Source organism: Amphiura filiformis, chromosome 15 (assembly GCF_039555335.1).
Source record: "Amphiura filiformis chromosome 15, Afil_fr2py, whole genome shotgun sequence".
NCBI lineage: Eukaryota > Metazoa > Echinodermata > Ophiuroidea > Amphilepidida > Amphiuridae > Amphiura > Amphiura filiformis.
The window spans coordinates 39,864,563-39,883,437 of NC_092642.1; the positions used below are offsets into that span (position 1 = coordinate 39,864,563).

An 18,875-nucleotide genomic window follows, 5' to 3' on the forward strand; every position below is an offset into this window, starting at 1 on the left:
ATCATGATGCAATTTAGTTTTACGTGTTGACTTCGCTCCATACATACGTTCATGCTCATTTCAAGGAAATTCCTAGTTTGCGCAGGCTGCTCAAACTCGGAAATTCGGCTGTTTGAGCATGCGCATATCAAAGAAATTCCCAGTTTGCGCACGCTGCTCAAAATCGGAAATTCGGCTGCGCAAACTAGGGAATTCGTTCAAATGCGCATCTTAATTAATTACGTGCGCAAAGTCGAGATATCACTGAAATGAGCATGCTCAAAGTTAGTCTCCTCCGCAGCCAGTTTGGTTACGCTCCCTCCACACAAACAGTCTGCCAATGGTCACGAACTGGTCCTTTTAGATTCGCTAACGAATCATTGCCGACGTCATCCAGCTTGACGTCAAACAAAGCTTTCAATTGGTCGATCGGCTACACGGCTACTTTATTATTCATGAGCAAGTTTGACCCGCCATCTCGCCAGCTAGACTGAGGTCAATCAAGTTCCCGTATGCACAGCTCTACGGCTATATACGTGTAGCCAATCAGAAACGGCGTTATAAGTGGCCATTGGCAGACTGTTTGTGTGGAGGGAGCGGAACCAAACTGGCTGCTGTGGAGACTAGCTCAAAGTCGGGAAATCACTACTATGCGCATGCGCAAAACGGTGCGTCCTTTCTTGATATCCGGGGTCTCACATAGCTCTGAAATGAGCAAAATTTTGAGTTACACCTTTTCAGTGTAAAAATTTTTTTCTCAGCCAAATGAAAAGCAATAATTTTCATTTTTTCAGTAAATGGCTGGAAAAACTATAATGCTTGATACTGATTTTTTTTTAAATCCTGGTGTTAAACTTAGGCCTGAAATTCAGTCATTTAGTGTAAGATATTCGATTTTATAGGCTTCAGCTCGGCCCGCGAGCTTTTTCTTGATCAACCTTTTAGCTTTTCAAAGTAATATAGTTCGCTAATGAAGGATTTTCCCCAACTTTCTAAAGCACATCACCGTGAGCTATATATCATAGTTTTGTCAGAATTTCCGTTTTGATTTCACCATCTTTCACTGTCGGCTGAAAAATTTCTAAATCAACACGTGAAATCTAAAGGCTAGTACTAGCATTTTGGATCGATATCCCTGGGTTTAATAGAATACCGGCATGGCTATAGTGTTGCCAGAACTTCAATATAGCAAAGAAATTCCCAGACCTATAGCGCTCCTACTGATCATGTTTAACCAGAACACCCAATTGGGGATTTAATCGCTGGTCGGGCAATTTGCTTTCAATGAAAAATTGACCTGGATAACAACAAAGGAAATATCGACTATTTCTGTTGGTTGCTCTCGAGATAAAAGTACTCACCATTGCCTACTTTTACTTAGTTTGACATTTTCGGAGCATAAATGGAAAAAGGGTAAAACAAAAACGGACATTCTGACAAAACTATAACATATAGACCCACACGATGTGCTTTACAGAGGTGGGAAATATCTTTCTTTAGCAAACTATGTTAGTTTGAGACGCTAAAACATGAATTCCGTAAAAAGCTCGCAGGCGAATTCAAGGCCTATAAAAATCAAAAATATCACACTAAAAGACACAATTTGATGCTTAATTTTAACACCAGGATTTAAAAAAATGTATATTCAAGCACCAAGTTTTTAACTGACATTACTGAAGAAAAAAAAATATTGCTTTATATTTGACCGAGAAAATTAATTTCATAGCAAAAAGGTGTATCTCTGAATTGTGCTGATTTTTACATGTATCGATCGACTTTTAGCGCGACTAAGCATTTCTAAAGAATTGGTTGTCCAGGCGGCAGACTGTAACTTGTATAGGCCTACTACCCACGAATAGCCGGGCATTAGGAGGGGTTTTTTGAGGGGAGATGTTAGCACGTTGCATCCTCAGAAGTTCGAAAGAATACCAAGTGAAGGCCATAATGAAGCCATCTGGTGCAATAATGTTTCAATAATACGGGGTATCTAAGATAGTAAATAGGGCGTACCATAATAATCACGGTATGGTGCGCCCTATTTACTATCTTGTGTAGAAGAAAGGGATCACACAATCTGTTTCCCTATAGGCCTAAGCCCAATTCTAGTGATGCCGCTACTGCCTGGTTCTTCGTCTTCCTTCTTCCTTTTCTTTTTCTTCCTTCTTCTTTTTCTGCTTTCTTTTTTGCAAATGATAGGGGAAGCCCCTGCCCTAGACTTTTCCGAAGTCCAGTTGGCCATTGTGCTGGTTGTGCATATACTCTGCCAACTCTGGCATTAAAGCTTAAAACTCTGATTTGTATTAATTTGTGCACAATTGATCTAGCCTATAAAGATTTTCACATCTGATCTTTTCAGTCACCGTAGGCCTACTCCCCTCTGCTGTTTGTCTTACTTACTTACTTTGGATTGCGGAGAAAAAGGTTCTACAAATGAGGCCAGAAATAACATGAAAAGGTTTTGTATATTTAGGGGGCTGGCATTTGCTTCGGAAGGGGAGGGGTCGCAAATTTACAAAGTCGGCCCCACAGTATTTCGGCAACTAACATTTTATGACCCCCACCATCGATGACACCTTACCCCCAAACAGGCTAAAATTGTATTGAAATCAATCGGGTCATTATAAATTTTATGATCCCCGACCCCCCTATTTTTCTTTCCAAATATTTATGACCCCCCCCCCCCTCCGAAGGAAATGCCAGCCCTAAACTTTGAAGGCTAGAAAGAAAAAAAATCTCATATTTTGAAATGTGTAGCCTGGTATATGCAAGTTTGCTGCGAGTGATCTTAACGGTACAATTTGTGAAACACTTTCTCAGTAGGCCTAGATAGAGACATAGAGGATTTATCTGCTGGCTATTTCGGGTGTGTTCGGATGGTGACTCACTGGAGAAGAAACACGGCTCCAGGTACGAACAAATGAACCGTGTCAGCGTTATAAAATGAAAATAAATCAATCTCTAAAGCAGTAGATTATCATTTCATTTCAGTCATGCTAAATTCATACATTTTTCTACTTTTTACATTAAATTATAAACCCAATTAATGAAAATAAATTTAGCTTATATCTACAGAAAAAAATAAATACAACATTACTTTAGGAAAATAGTGTTTCTAGTGCCAATTCTCACATTGCACTTTGACCTTTCCTAAAAAAACAACATTGGGCTATGGTAAGCTTTAATTTTAATCGTTTTCTACGTTTTATGTGTGAAATTTAACAATGCATAATCGTTATGCTGTAAAGGGCAACACATTTTAACTGTAGGTTAAAATTCAGGTAACTGTTGTACGTAGTATACGAATAATCCGATGTTGAAATTTTTAATTCGACACGTCAGATAACCTGGATTTGTGCAAATTGTGACACTCTTCTTCTTCTTCCTATATACGTCATTACGTGCATACCTCAAATTGAGTATTGTCGCACGGGCTTAACGTGCACAGTTTTTTACCTATGCACGATCCTGGAACCTAGGATTGATTGCAGATTATCAGAACCGGGGATGGTCCCCCTTTTCTTTTCGAAATAGCTCTGACACTCAATACGTGCACAGGGTTTGACTCTTCCTGTACACGGGACCAACGGCTTTACGAAATTACGTGACTTCCGAATCACGGACGAAGCACATACACTACCTATATCTGCAAGTGATAAGCAGTGTACGGGTCGAGAAGAAATTCTCCAAGTCCAACGGTCCCTTTCTGATTCTTATGTATCTGAAACTGAAAACAAAATTCTAGTATGGCTAACAAATCATCCCATGATCTGACACCGGGAAATGCTGACCGTATTATTAGACGTCATGTAGTTCATCTGCTGGTAGTACAACATGATTCTACTAGTAAATCTAGGTCAGTTGTAGACGTTCGCTTTTCGTATCTCTTTCCTTGTTGGAAAGGTATAACGTTGAGGAGATAGGAACATGTACCGAAGATCCGGGACCTACTCTGCCATGTTTGGCTGAGTAACGGTACATGAACACTAGTTCGCAATGCAAACTTAAAAAACCGGGCAAAACAGACACATCATTTATTGGTATGACATTTTCGTATTGGTGCTGCCCTATTTGTGCAGAGCTACTACGGTATGGGTTCCCTGTACTACATGAACACGGTCTTTTGTGCCTATGATATGTAAATTAATCATTGTTTACACAATGATTGTGTAAACAGTTCTTCTTCTTGGCTTGACTTCGCTAACGAAGATTTAAGGCTTTTGTCCACGTTTTCCGCTACAGGCTCGCTGGTGGCTAAATAGGCCGATCTTGCGGGATAGGCAGGTCCGACTGCAGTAGCTGCAGGTAAAAGTCTGATCAGTGGTGGGGGTCCTGTTGCTGCTCTCTTTCCGCCGCTTTCTCTTGTCTTCCAACTGGGTTCTTCTTGAAACTTCAAAGTCAGAGACAGCTTGATGAGACAGTCTGATGAAAGCGTTCAAGGATTCGTAGATGCTTGCGGTATGTTACCCATGACTCAGAGCCGTACAGGAGGGTGGTCAGAACCACATCAGCTTTGTATACACTGATTTTGGTGGCTTTCTTCAGGTGCTTGTTGTTCCACACTTGTTTGTACAGTCTGCCAAAGGCGCTGTTTGCTTTGGCCAATCTGCTGTCAATCTCTTTATCCAGCTTGGCATCAGAGGAAATAGTAGATCCCAGGTAGGTGAATTGGTGCACTGATTTTAGTTCTGTCTTGTCGATGAAGATGTGGGAGGTTTGTACACATCGTGGGGTGCTGGCTGGTGAAGCACTTCAGTCTTCTTCAGGCTGACTTCAAGTCCAAAGAGTTTTGTGGCCTCTGCGAAACAGAATGTGATGCGCTGCATGGAACTTTCTGTGTGGGCAACAAGAGCGGCATCATCAGCAAACAACAACTCCCGAACTAGCAGATCCATTGTCTTGATGCACGGGCCTGTAGATGCCTCAGGTTAAACAGGCTACCATCAGTTCGATAACGAATGTAAATACCGTCATCATCATCAAGATCAACAGTGGCCTGATGGAGCATCATGCTGAAGAAGATACTGAATAGAGTTGGCGCAAGAACACAGCCCTGCTTCACCCCATTGGTAATGGGGAAGGGCTCTGTGAGGTCGTTATTCAGTCTAACCTGACCAAGCTGGTTTTCATGGAGCTGGATGATCATGTTGAGGAACTTTGGGGGACAGCCTAGGCGTTCCATGATTTGCCAAAGTCCTTTCCTGCTCACAGTATCAAACGCCTTGGTCAGATCCACAAAAGTGACAAAAAGTCCTTTGTTTTGTTCAGGACACTTCTCCTGGAGCTGGCGAAGAGCAAACACCATGTCAGTAGTTCCTCTGTTGGATCTAAAACCACATTGGCTTTTTGGGAGGTGCTCCTCTGCAATGGTGGTTACCAGTCTATTCAAGAGGATCCGTGCAAGGACTTTTCCAGCGATGGAGAGCAGGGTAATCCCCCTATAATTGGAGCAGTCAGACTTTCCCCTTTGTTCTTGTACAAGGTGATAATAACTGCATCTCTTAGGTCTTGGGGAAGCTTGCCTTGATTCCAACAGCAAGAGAAGAGTTCATGCAGTTTGGTGTGCAGTGTCGGTCTCCGTGCTTCCATATCTCTGCGGGTATGCCATCAACTCCTCCTGCCTTTCCAATCTTCATCTGCTCAATTGCTTTACAGGTCTCTGTTTTCATCGGCTGCTGAGGAATGCGGTTGAGTGCAGTGTCTTGTACTATATGGTTGGCACTGAGGGATTGGAAGTGTTCCGACCATTGGTTCATAATAGCTAGGCCTTATCAGTGAGGAGTGTCTCTCCATCAGTACTGCGCAATGGGCTCTGAACTTAAACTGACTTCAAGGCTGCATAGAATCTCCTCCACTGTAGGAGAGGCGGACTTCTCTAGTCTTGAATGGCAATCTGCCTAGGAGAGGGAAACTCTGACCTCGCCGTCACCGTCCCAGCTTGCTAGGCCATGGCGGATGAACCACGAGTGTAAAGGGTGGGGCCAGTACTGCGCACACTGCACTCCACCTAAAAGCTCCACTGCGCAGGTACGAAGGCCTAAACGTCCACAACAACTATCTTTAGGCAATCAACCAAGCCCTGTAGCGATGGGAAAGGACGAAAACGCAGGTGGAAGATGTCACTGGAAGCCGTAGTCTCAATCCTGCATGCAGGCGGCTTAGGAGGTTGTCAATATAGGCCTACGTGTCACTTTTGAAAAACAGCGAATCATGCGCATGCTCAGCAGGCAAATACGACGGCGATTTAGTACACTGATCATGCATGGATTCAGGTTTCTGCAAAAGCGATTGAGCTGAGTATAAATGCATCTTTAGAAATGACCGGCGATTGTGTGTTCTCAAATGACGATATCTTGGGTCTAACCATAAGGAATTATGGGATTTATCGAAAAGGTCAATTGCACACATGCTCAGTGTGCAAAAGTGACAGCAACCTGAATTGATTGATGATCGAAGCATGAAGTCCATAATATCCAATGAACGAAACCTCTTTTATTAGGGAGGGAGGGGTTATTAACTTATTATTGTCAATTACATAGATGCTTTAACAAAATTTCATTTGATGTTATTTCATTTTGAGTTTTTTTGACCAGCTTCTGATTTCTTTATAGACAGGGAGGGACAAGGCAGGCTATGAAACAAAACTAAAATGAATTATAGTAGCCTCTGGCTTTGTTAATATTTTGGTTTGTTCCCTAACAAGCGGTAATTTTCTTACAAATTGTAGTTTTTAAAAGTTAACATTCTTGGTGTAATGCTTCTTTATGTCTAATACTCCTTTCTTTTTTCTTTTTCCAATTCTAGTGATGACACAACTACAGTGGTGACCTTCTTGTTGGATAAAGAATTTGATGTGATTGAGCAGAAACAGTTCCTTGGATTTGGATGACTTGACGTGCGACTCCACGCAATTCTTCAGATCAATATTTGGGCATTCTCTGCCCAGTGCCCACTGCATAATCATGTGTTTTGGACCATTAAGACGACTTTGCCATTGGGGCCCATGGGTGGCATTGTTTTTGATATTTTACATCACAATGGTAGCTATATACTGTGACTTGGTGATGTGGCCACCTACAACTAACAGCTACATGAGTATTATCAACTTTATTATATTGTCACAGTGGATTTTTCTTATTTTGTATAATTATTTCTGGGCTGTGTTTGAAGGACCAGGGTTTGTTCCAAAAGGATGGAGGCCGGTAAGTGGATATTTGTATTATAAATGTTGATTTTAATAATATGGAAATAGACATAAAGTCTAGTGAAATGCAGTGGTTTGTATGATTTGATGGTTCAGCGGCGCAAAGATGTATGTCCATTGCTGAGTTGTATTCTCTCGGTCAGGCTGATGTCACACAATGGAAAAGGCTTTGTAAAATCAGTGTGTGCATGTGCAGTTCCCCTTCCTCGAGCTGGTTGCTATGCACACGCTTGAAAGGGGACAATGTTCCCAGATGTCCGACCGAGAGAATGTTTGTTTCAGGGTGAGTGCAGAACCTTGAAAAGCCAAAAAAGTGCTTGAAAATCAAATTGCCTTTTCAAGGCCTTGAAAGTCCTGGAATTAATTCTTTTGAATAGTCCTCAAAATTTTTGGAAAGTCCTTGAAGAAAAAAAATGTGCAGATACAAAAACAATTTTAATACAAATAAGTAAGAAAAGAAGTTCGTAAGTAAATCTAAGATTAGTCTTGGTAGTATTAACAATGTATAGGTTACACCAGGCCCGTCGGAACCGCTACGGCCGGTACGGCCATGACCGTACCACTTTTCAGCCTAAAGAAATAATAATAATAACAAACATTTAATGGAACAGTCCATATTTCACCTCATGAAAATATTCTTACCATTGTTCTCATAAACATTCAATATTTTGTATAATATTGTATAAATATGATAACTTTATAACTTCGGTGATTTTTGAATGGTTGATTTTACTTTTTTTTTTGAGGTGTGACTTACGAATTTAGTATCATGTGTACTGCAATCGAGTTTTATCATGAATTGGTAAACATGTTTTATGGTTGATAATTTTATTTTGAATGTTCTAGTTTTGAAGTTTAGTACTATTAACTTACCGTTGAAATTGTACTTTTCATTTTCAAAAGTACTTGGGCTTGAACCCCCATGAGGGGCTCTGCCCCTTCAAACCCCGCTGGGAGTTTCACCCCAGACCCCCAAAGTGGGCTGTACCACTTTTAATTTGCTTCCGACGGGCCTGGGTTACACTGGTAACGCAGACTGACCTGCCAACTGTCCTGCAGACGACATTCCGAAGTCAATAAAAAGCATGCCATACACTATCCGAAAGTCAGATGAAAACGATGTCAGAAACCATTATGTAGACCTATTCTTTTGCACCAATAGAGCTAAATTGTTTTAACTAAATACCTTCAGTTAGACATATATGTAGCAGTTAGATGTTTTATGAGTTCTCTTTAATTTGTAGTACATAAGTACATACTGTCATGCATATTACAGTCAATCGTATACATTTTTGTATAGCAGCTAAATGGACATACGTCTTTGTGCCGCTAATTCACTGATGCTTAAATGAATCGCATGTGATCCGATCAAGCAAATTAACGTCAAGTTTCAAATGATAACGAACTTTTAATCACCTTTAGTTTTTTTGGTTTTTTTTTTAAATGGCATCAAACTGTGACACCAAAGTGAAGTTCAAAGTTGAAAACATTGATAGAAAGGAACATTAAGGATTTGAATGGGAAATCTGCTCATAACTTGCAAACAACTTTAATAGCTACACTCTCCTGATTTTGCTTGATTGGGTCCATTGCCTTAGGCCAAAAAAAAAGATGTTTGCTTGCCCTCAACCGACCGACCCTAATTTTGGAAATCAGAAGAAAGTTGTTTTTTTCTATTTACTGTACAAAAGAATGCCGACCCTATTTTTGGAAATTCCTGAAAAAGTTGTTTTTTTCTTTTTAAATTTTTTTATTTTGAAGATGTAAAAAAATGCATTTTAGAGCTTGTGTTCAACATTTTAGTTGTTTTGTAATGTTAGTTGATTCATTTTGACACCAACATTGTCCGATTCTTCATATTTTGAGCCTTGATTAAATACAAACAGTAGAGTTTGCTTGTAATTAAAAAAAAAAAGAAAAAAAAAAAAGAAATCGACCGACCCAATTGTTAAAATTCATTTGAGGGCAAGCAAACATTTTTTTCTTGGCCTTATTGATAGTAGAATGCTATAGAATGCAAGTCATTGAATCTTTCTTTTTGTGTGCAGGCTAATAAAGAGGATGAGCAGCATCTTCAGTTTTGTCGGGTTTGTCAGGGTTTTAAGGCACCGCGATCTCACCATTGCAGACATTGCCAAAGGTAAGGGTGCTTTATGACAAAAAGGAATTCAAATATGGTATGATCCTGTTAAATCACCACTGATTTCCTTTGAGCTAAGTACTACAAAACCTAGCAGATGTTGTCAGACATGTTCTAGTGGTTAAATTTGAAAAGGTGTTGACCTTTGATGGACTTGCATGAATATTAAGATTAAAATTTTTTTATCAATCTTGAATGTTGTTTTATAGTAATAATAAATAAAGACAGATTTAATATAGTGCCTAATGCAAATGCTTCTAGGTGCTTACACAACCAGAAACAGTTTAAAAAGTTAGGGCCTAACCAACACATTTTTAAAAATAATATACACAATTTTAGGATTTGGAAATTTTCAAGTGCTCTATGTAAAACATTTATTTGCATTTGTGTACATTAGAAATTTATTTGGTGAAATATTGCTATGATTTTGGAGTGAAATTTGGCTTATACCAGGAAATAAACATTTTTTTCTAGCCCTGGTATATAACGTTATACATATTCATCCGTCATGTTTATAATTTCTTCTCAGATGTGTGATGAAAATGGACCATCACTGTCCGTGGATCAACACATGTTGCGGTCACAAAAACCATGCTCATTTCACCTACTTTCTGATAGTGGCGCCGTTAGGCTGTCTTCATGGGGCTGGTGTCTTTCTGTATACTATTTATGTGCAATTATATAAGGTGAGTAGTTACAGACTTTTAGAGATCCGGCGAGAACCAAAAAAGCTTTAAAATTCTGGGCTGTAGGCCCTATACTACTAGGCATGTCCACTAAAAATTGAAGTACTTTTTGATTCAGACTTTACTTATTGGCTGGGAATTGATGAAAGAAACATTTTGGCGTTTAAATAATTTTAATCGGACGTTTCATTCCAGAGATATGGCCTTTTGAGTGTCACGCTTTTATATAGGGCTGCTAGAACATGTTAAAAAGTTTTAAGTCCCAAAATGGAATACGGTACTAACAGAAAGTACAATTTTAAGGTGCTTTTTCTTAATGTATTTATTAACTAGCGTTATCTGGAACATTATATTTGCTTATAACCACATGAAATAAGATCATCCTGAAAATTTAAACGATTTTGTTGACATACAACAAAAAATATAAGACCTCAAAACCCATGGTTTGTTTGGTGGAACCTCAAGTATGATCACAGATGGCTGCCATGGAAAATATCTCCATAGAGGAGCTGAACAATAAGTGCTTTTTTTTTTTTTCAAATGAATAGCGGCAGTCTTAAACATTGTTCAATCTTTTAATGTCAACACATTTTATCTTCAAAAATGATTATATTTCATCATGATATAAGTTTGGTAACATTAATCACTACCAATTTTGAGAAATTTGCTCCAACTCAAAGGTTATCTTTACTACATTGAGCAATGTGCATGGAAGCCATGATGTAGCATATCTAAAATGGACATGGTGGTCAGGAGTGCATAATTTGAGATGGGTTTCGGCAGGCTTAAACATTCTTAAATTTCTTAACATCCTGTACATTTTGTCTTCAAAAATAGTTACATTTTATGACTATGTAAGTTTGCATCACTCCAAATTCGGAGATAATTGCGTTTGAACACCTGATGCACGGAATGGTGTCACTTCAACCTGTTGTAGTTCTCATCTCATTAAATTTTTCTTTAAAAAAAGTTGATCTCTTCATAAAGGAAGGTCCTCTCTATTTACTGACCAATTAGGAAAAAGTTTGGTTATTGTTTTCTGGTGGAATCAGGAATTTCTTGAAACACCCTGATATACATGTAGGCCTACATTTGGATCAAAACAAGTATGTACGCCATTTAACAGGCCTGGGATTTCTTGTATCGATCAGTTTCTCCATAGACAATACGTGTGTGAGTGCACGCACACAGTAAATGAAAAATCGTTCTAGTGGCAACTGTATTGACAGTGGGCATCCCTAATACTACTCCCTTATATGATAGGGGGTCATACGCGGATTTGACATGGTTTTGGGTTACCTTTTCAGCAATTTTGGTATATTGATAGGGGGGGGGGGGTTCAGTGGCATTTGGGCAAAAATGCCCCTTAAAGTGCCCAAGGGTATTTTGTGTGTTTTTTTGTGAAAAATTGGTATACTGTTGGGTGGCAAAAACCGCAAAAAGTAGGTATAGAGAAAGTCGGCATCCGAAAGTCTGCGTGGCACATCCCCGTACTAAATTTTTGAAAAACCCCCCTACCCGAATTGAAGATAAAAAATGTGCTCTCTGGAAATATTCCCCCAATGGGGGGAAAATGACCTGCTCTCAGTAGGCTCAAATGTGGACCTTTTTTAAAAATTTCCTTCCAAAAGGGCTATCTTCAACCTTTTGTGAATGTTTTTTTCAAAAAAGGGCTAATTTTCAATAGTTAACAGAAAAAAAAAATTGGTCTTAAAATCTCTTGGCACACCCACCCCCCTGGCTACGGCTTTACACCCAGAAACAGAATCGAAGGATTTTAAAGTATCATACCAATCATGTTATTTAATTCAAACAAATTGCAGAAAATTGCCAGGTGAATTTGATGCTCGTAGGCTAGGTTTACTGGACTTCTTTTTGTGCATACCAAATTTGCTATTTTTCACCCCTACATTGTACTTTGACCCTGATATTGCTATGAAATGCACAATTACCCATCTGGAAAGTTATAGAAATAATTGAATTCAATGTAGAATTTGACCAAAACAGAGTTAGTATTAGTAACGGAAGGAGTTCATTGTCAGTAGGTGGATACCAATTGTACTACTTGTAAAGACATTGACAGTGATAAATGATCCTATTTCAGAATATAGGTGTGATAAATTGTATACTGTTTACCCTTTCCCCAAGGTTATTCAGTTTAATTGCAATTAGAACACTATGATTTTGTGAAAAGGGCTCAAACAGTCAGCCGGCAGGTCGCGCTGTGCAAGCTCTGGATGTCAAATTTCTAATATGATGGCGCTATTCATTTTGCGAGTACCGGAAAATCCCGAGGATTTCCGATGTTCGCACTCAGCTATCCGAGCTAAAACGAAGTGTCTTCGTGTCAAACCGGGACCAAGATGGCGTGGTAAGTAGAAAAACATTTCTTTCGCTTCAATTTGATACCAAATTTGTGTACTTTTACGTAATACTTGTGGTAGTTTGTGGCGGTTGAAAATACGGTATGAAAATTCTCTTTTCGCGTAGATAGCCAGCAGAAATGCTGGGCCTGACCCTATGCATTAAAATTACGGAAAACTGTGCACTGTATAGGTGAGTTGAAAGTGCAAGCTTTCGATTGATACCAAATTCGTCAGGGTTCATAAAAGTTTTGACATCAAGTGGAGGGTTAGAAAATCAACCAATTTGCACCGATCTTCGGTAAAATTCGGAGCGTAAGCTTACTTTAATGACGTGTTTACTATGAAATTACTATGACAAATTGGTACCGGTATGCGAGAAATTTGTGATTGTCGTGCAATGCAAAACCATGACCAGCATGACCAGTCAGTGAGATGCAGCACATGCATGAGCACTGAGCTGACATTACATTATTGACAATATAATATTAATTCAGTGATGTTTAATGACGGAATGTTGCTATTTGTAGTATTTCTACCGTATGTAACATCAGGGAATTATTGTCATGATTGTATGGCTATAGCTATACATGTACACGTACACAGACTCACAGTGTCAGTGACACATACTTGAGATTTGTGCAGTGAGTTGGATTAAGGGGGTTTCGGCGACATGCAACGATGCCTTTCGTACACCCTCCAACCGCCAAGTGAATTATGGGGGGGGGGGTGCATTTTTCAGTAGCTGCCTGCTGCCCAAAGTACTTGCATGCTTGAGATTTGTGCAGCGAGTAGGATTAAGGGGGTGTCGGTGACATGCAACAATGCCTTTCATACACCCCCCAACCGCCAAGTTATGCGGGGGACCGTGCATTTTCAGTAGCTGCCCAAAGTACTTGCATGCTTGAGATTTGTGCAGCGAGTCGGATAAGGGGTGTCAGTGACATGCAACGATGCCTTTTCGTTATTCGTACACCATCAACCGCCAACTGAATTATGGGGGGGGGGGCATTTTTTGCTGGTTGAATTCTATAGTAATTTCATCTGCAGAATCTTATGGCATGATGGTTTATTTTTAAATCATAACATTATGCCTTGGGAAAAATAATTATCAAGCACGAATCACATGGTTTTATTTAAAACTCATATTGACCATAAAAATGCATAAAAACAGTCGGCTCTCAACACGCGATGCAGACCTCGAAATACCAAGGGCCCTTAGGCCCCTGAAAATCAGTGAGGGCCCTCAAAAGATACATTCGGCGGGCCCAAATGGCCCACAAAAAAATTACTACTTTTCTCATTTTTTTGTGGGGTTCATAGGTTCAAATATGGGCCCTCAAACATTTTACAAATGGCCCTCAGAAATTCTGGCTTATTTTGAGGCCTGACGCGATGTCAAAATTCACGTGCGAAATGACGTAATGATTAATTGTGCTGAATTGTTGTCAACTTTCATTGTTTTACTGGGACGACGTCATTGCATTCGATAATTTCGGAGCCCAGGAATTTTGTATATCGCGTGTTGAGAGAGACGGATATTTTTATTCAGTTTCGTTGCCCAGTGGCCTTGAAAATGAGTGCCCCAAAGAATTGGAGGCCCTTCCCCTGATCAATGGAATTATGGGGACGGGACCCTGGGGCATGTATTTTAAAGCAGGTTAAAACGGAGGAGTGGGAATCAAATTTTGTACAAATTCTGGGGCACCTATTGTTTCGATACATGGTTCAAAAACAGAAAATATTTGGGTTTTAAAATGAGTTGACCTGGAAATTTGGCGAGTTTATACGTACGTACAACAAATGTTAAGGGTGTAAGTTTTAGGCATGTCGGTCAGGTCTGGAGGGTTTTTTTTTCTTTCGTTTTTTTTTCTTGTCGCCTTGGGGCCTATAAATTACAATGGACATTCAATTTCAAGTTGAGTTGTAAATTGGAATAGTTTTATTGAGTCCTACCGGTAGGCCTACATGTATGTAATAATGTCTTCCATTGACACTAGTGGGTTTTTTTTCTAAACAGGGCTGATACTCAACTCCCTGTTTCTCTTGTGACGTATTAAAATATATACACTATAATACAAAAATGCAAGAACACATGCTACAAGTTGAAGTTACATATGTATGTTGATTGGTTTATTGATTCAAACTGACATCAACACATTGTTACAATGTACATTCAAATTTTAGTAATGAAATTGCCAGTTTGCCTCCTGTAGTCACTCAGGGTTCACTTTACTTTGGATCCAATATATTGTACTGTAAAAGTGGAAATTTTTTTATGCTACATTTATTTTTGCATTCCAAGCTGCTACTGCGAAAATAACAATGCTTGCTGAATATATTCCTTTTGTGTATAGGTCAATGTAAGGAAACTTTAATCACAAATTTAAAAACAAGAGAAACAGTTCAAAATTGGCAAGCAAAGCGCAAAAATTTCCACTTTTGACTGGGCAGACTTGCTGAATGAAACCGTTTTTTCAATGTCTTCATGACTTTAATCTTATACATGTTTTTGTGTACTATTTTCCAACAGGGTGTCGCCCCATCATCAAGAAGTCCCAGACACATTTGTATATGGAGATTCGTTAACCAGATTTCTACAGACTGATTTGGATTTCTATTCAAATAGATATCTTGTATTTCCAAAGCCTGGAGCAACTGTTACATCTATTAGGAAGTTTATTGAAAAAAAAAAACCATTATTTCCACTGCCAGAAAATGTCATCTTACATGTAGGAACTAATAGCCTTTCAAATTGCGGACTACTGACAACATTTCGTCGCCATTTTCGAGATTTAGTAAGAACAGTCAAACTCAAGTTTCCATCAGCGAATATTTTTGTGTCCGCGGTGCTGGTAAGAGGTGACTTCGATGTTCGAAGCTACAATTACATGTTGAGCAATTTGTGCTCAGAGGAAGGACTCAAGTTTATCAGTAGTGGGGTTCGGGAATGCGATTTGGCAACAGACAATCTGCACTTGAAGTACCGTGGGTACCTTTGCCTGGCTGAAGACATTAATCTGGCAGTGACCAGATACAGGTCACCGTCTGCATATCCATCATGCATGGTACCGCCTTTATGGAAATATGTGAAGCCAAAGAAGGTAAAAAGGAACAGAAAGAAGAAGCGGAAACCAAGAAAGATGATGCTAGAAGAAACAAAGGTCAATGAGAAGTCTGAAAAGGTGCGTAAGGAAAAGAGGCGTGCTTTCAGAACCCCAGGACGGCGTAAAATAAAGCCAATGCGTGTTTTCGGCGGTGACGGCTATTTTCAGATGGGTTTTTCTCTCATGTCTGCACCACTAGACATCGCACCAGCAACACCTATCCCAGTGATGATAGCTGTGCAACCTTCTTCACCTGTGTGCAGACCTTCAAAGATGAAGCTACCAGTGTCAACAGGATCTGTATACGTGAGAGAAAAGAAGAAAGGAAAGAAGAAGAAGAAAAGGAACAAGCGTATCAAGAAGCGAAGACGTAGGCAGAGAAGACAGCAGGTGAGCATTATGATATATGAAATTTAAAGCTACATGTATAAATTAAGGCCGCTAAGAATACGCGATTTTGGAGGCCAAAAAATTGGGAAAAAATCTTTTTAAAAAAAAATTATAAAATTGAGAATTTTTTTTTTTTTTTGCTTTTAATTTTTTTTCTGGATTTGTAGAGTATCTTGACCTAACATAAGTGCTGCTGTCATTAACAAAAATCACGATTGTTTTTTTCTTAAAGAATCTAAGAAAAAAAAAATTAAAATTTTCCGATTTTTAAATTTTTTTTAGCTGATTTGTAGCGCCTCTGGACTTCATTCACATCATGTAATTGGGAAAAAATCTTTAAAAATCAATAAAAAATCTAAAAATTAAAAATAAAAAAAAATTATAAAAATTGAGAATTTTTTTTTTTTTTTACTTTTTACTTTTTTTTTGCGGATTTGTAGAGTATCTTGACCTAACATAAGTGCTGTTGTCATTAACAAAAATTAAGTCACATTTTTTTAACTAAGAAAAAAATAATAAAATTTTTGTGATTTTTAATTTATTTTTTTTTGCTGATTTGTAGATTCCTGGACTTCATTCACATCATTAAAATTTGGAAAAAATCTTTAAAATAAAATAGAAAAATTGGAAAAAAAATCATGTAATTGGGAAAAAATCAATAAAAAATCTAAAAATTTAAAAAAAAATTTTTTTTTTTACTTTTTACTTTTTTTTTGCGGATTTGTAGAGTATCTTGACCTAACATAAGTGCTGTTGTCATAAACAAAAATTAAAAGTCACATTTTTTTTTAAATCCAAGAAAAAAATAATAAAATTTTTATGATTTTTAATTTTTTTTTTTTTTGCTGATTTGTAGATTACCTGGACTTCATTCACATCATTTAAATTTGGAAAAAATCTTTAAAATAAAATAGAAAAATTGGAAAAAAATCATGTAATTGGGAAAAATCAATAAAAAATCAAAAAATTAAAAAAAAAAAATTTTTTTTTTTTACTTTCTAATTTTTTTTTGCGGATTTGTAGAGTATCTTGACCTAACATAAGTGCTGTTGTCATAAACAAAAATTAAGTCACATTTTTTTTTAATCCAAGAAAAAAAAGTAATAAAAATTTTATGATTTTTAATTTTTTTTTTTTTTGCTGATTTGTAGATTCCCTGGACTTCATTCACATCATTTAAATTTGGAAAAAATCTTTAAAATAAAATAGAAAAATTGGGAAAAAATCAATAAAAAAATCTAAAAAATTATAAAAAAAAAACAATTATAAAAATTTAGAATTTTTTTTTTTTACTTTTTACTTTTTTTTTTGCGGATTTGTAGAGTATTTTGACCTAACATAAGTGCTGTTGTCATTAACAAAAATTAAGTCACATTTTTTTTAACTAAGAAAAAAAATAATAAAATTTTTTGTGATTTTTAATTTTAATTTTTTTGCTGATTTGTAGATTCCCTGGACTTCATTCACATCATTTAAATTTGGAAAAAATCTTTAAAATAAAATAGAAAAATTGGAAAAAAATCTATAAAAAAATCATTTAATTGGGAAAAAAACAATAAAAAATCTAAAAAATTAAAATTTTTTTTTTTTTTTTTTACTTTGTAATTTTTTTTTGCGGATTTGTAGAGTATCTTGACCTAACATAAGTGCTGTTTTGTCATTAACAAAAATTAAAAGTCACATTTTTTTTAATCTAAAAAAAAAAATAATAAAAAATTTTTAGGTTTTTTATTTTTTTATTTTTTTTGCTGATTTGTAGATTCCCTGGACTTCATTCACATCATTTAAATTTGGAAAAAATCTTTAAAATAAAATAGAAAAATTGGAAAAAAATCTATAAAAAAATCATGTAATTGGGAAAAAATCAATTTTACTTTTTAATTTTTTTTTGCGAATTTGTAGAGTATCTTGACCTAACATAAGTGCTGATTTGTAGATTCCCTGGACTTCATTCACATCATTTAAATCGCCGATTTTTTCTGCATTCGTTTTTTGTCAAATCGTGGGATTTTACAAACGCGCGCAAAGCTTTGAGACGAACCTTTTTTTTTTTGGCCTAATTGGGAAAAAATCTTAAAATTGTTTTTTTAATTGGGAAAAATAAAATCTTTAAAAAATTTTTTTTTTTTTTTTGCTTTTTAAATTTTTTTTATGGATTTGTAGAGTATCTTGACCTAACATAAATGCTGCTGTCATAAACAAAAATTAAAATCACCATTTTTAATGTTTGCGATTTTAAATTGTTCATATTTTTATGGAACTTTACAACCCACCGTAGATGTGATTCCTGCCACACGCAGAACATATGAACATAACTTGTTAAAAAACCTTAATTTTATTATCATGGTTGCTGAATTCAACACCGTATAAACCTAACATAAAAATCCTATTGTGTACCTTTCATTCTAATGCAAAATATGTTAATTATTTATCAATCACATTGATGATCTCTTGCATAAATTTGAAAAACCGATTTCTATTAAACCAGATAATGGACCTGATTTTATGCGTGAAAAAACGCTTTTGCAAATATGTGCCAATTTGTGTAACCTGTTCAAAAATGACAATGCTTGTTTACTGATGAATGTATATAATGAGTATGTTTCAAAATTGAAAGGAAATTGTAGTGAATCTGAAGGTGAAATAAACCCTGTTGGAAAAAAGAAGTTTTTGTCAGAGTTAATGGCCAGGTTTGAAAATCTTTTAGAAATACATGTTACAAAATCCACAAAGCAAGGTACTCTGTTGATGTACACAAAATCTGATTTAAGAACAGTTCTTCACAAGTTACTCTACAAATGCAGTGTTAAGAAATATTCAGCTGATGATACAAATGATATTGAGAGTGATTCTGAAAGTATGCATATTAGCTTTGATGATGAAAAATCTACACTTTACTGTGCTGCTTTAGATCTGAATAGACGTTTATTGGCTCAAGGTAAATTATTGTGCCAACATTTCAAAGAAAATCCATTTGAATTAAGAGCCTTGGATTTCGATAAACTTGTA

At 37.0% G+C, this 18,875-nt stretch overlaps 2 protein-coding genes across 2 annotated transcripts in view; one reads left to right on the forward strand and one right to left on the reverse strand.

The window, feature by feature from the left end:
• The first annotated feature begins 3,114 nt into the window (after nucleotides 1-3,114).
• LOC140171627 (palmitoyltransferase ZDHHC6-like) overlaps nucleotides 3,115-18,875 on the forward strand; it is a 53,298-nt gene continuing 37,537 nt past the window's right edge. Inside the window, exons 1-4 of the mRNA XM_072194912.1 lie at nucleotides 3,115-3,150; nucleotides 6,781-7,178; nucleotides 9,229-9,320; nucleotides 9,850-10,006. Coding sequence (XP_072051013.1) covers nucleotides 6,939-7,178; nucleotides 9,229-9,320; nucleotides 9,850-10,006 — 489 coding nt within the window. The 5' untranslated portion in view covers nucleotides 3,115-3,150; nucleotides 6,781-6,938. The remainder of the gene's footprint in view (nucleotides 3,151-6,780; nucleotides 7,179-9,228; nucleotides 9,321-9,849; nucleotides 10,007-18,875) is intronic.
• Nucleotides 4,859-5,281, reverse strand: LOC140170950 (uncharacterized). Its single transcript, XM_072194144.1, has one exon. The coding sequence runs from the start codon at nucleotides 5,279-5,281 to the stop codon at nucleotides 4,859-4,861; it is 423 nt and encodes a 140-aa protein (XP_072050245.1).

What these genes read in the sequence shown, in the direction of transcription:
- LOC140170950 (XM_072194144.1), bottom strand. Translation starts at nt 5,281, where the DNA reads ATGGTGTTTGCTCTTCGCCAGCTCCAGGAGAAGTGTCCTGAACAAAAC.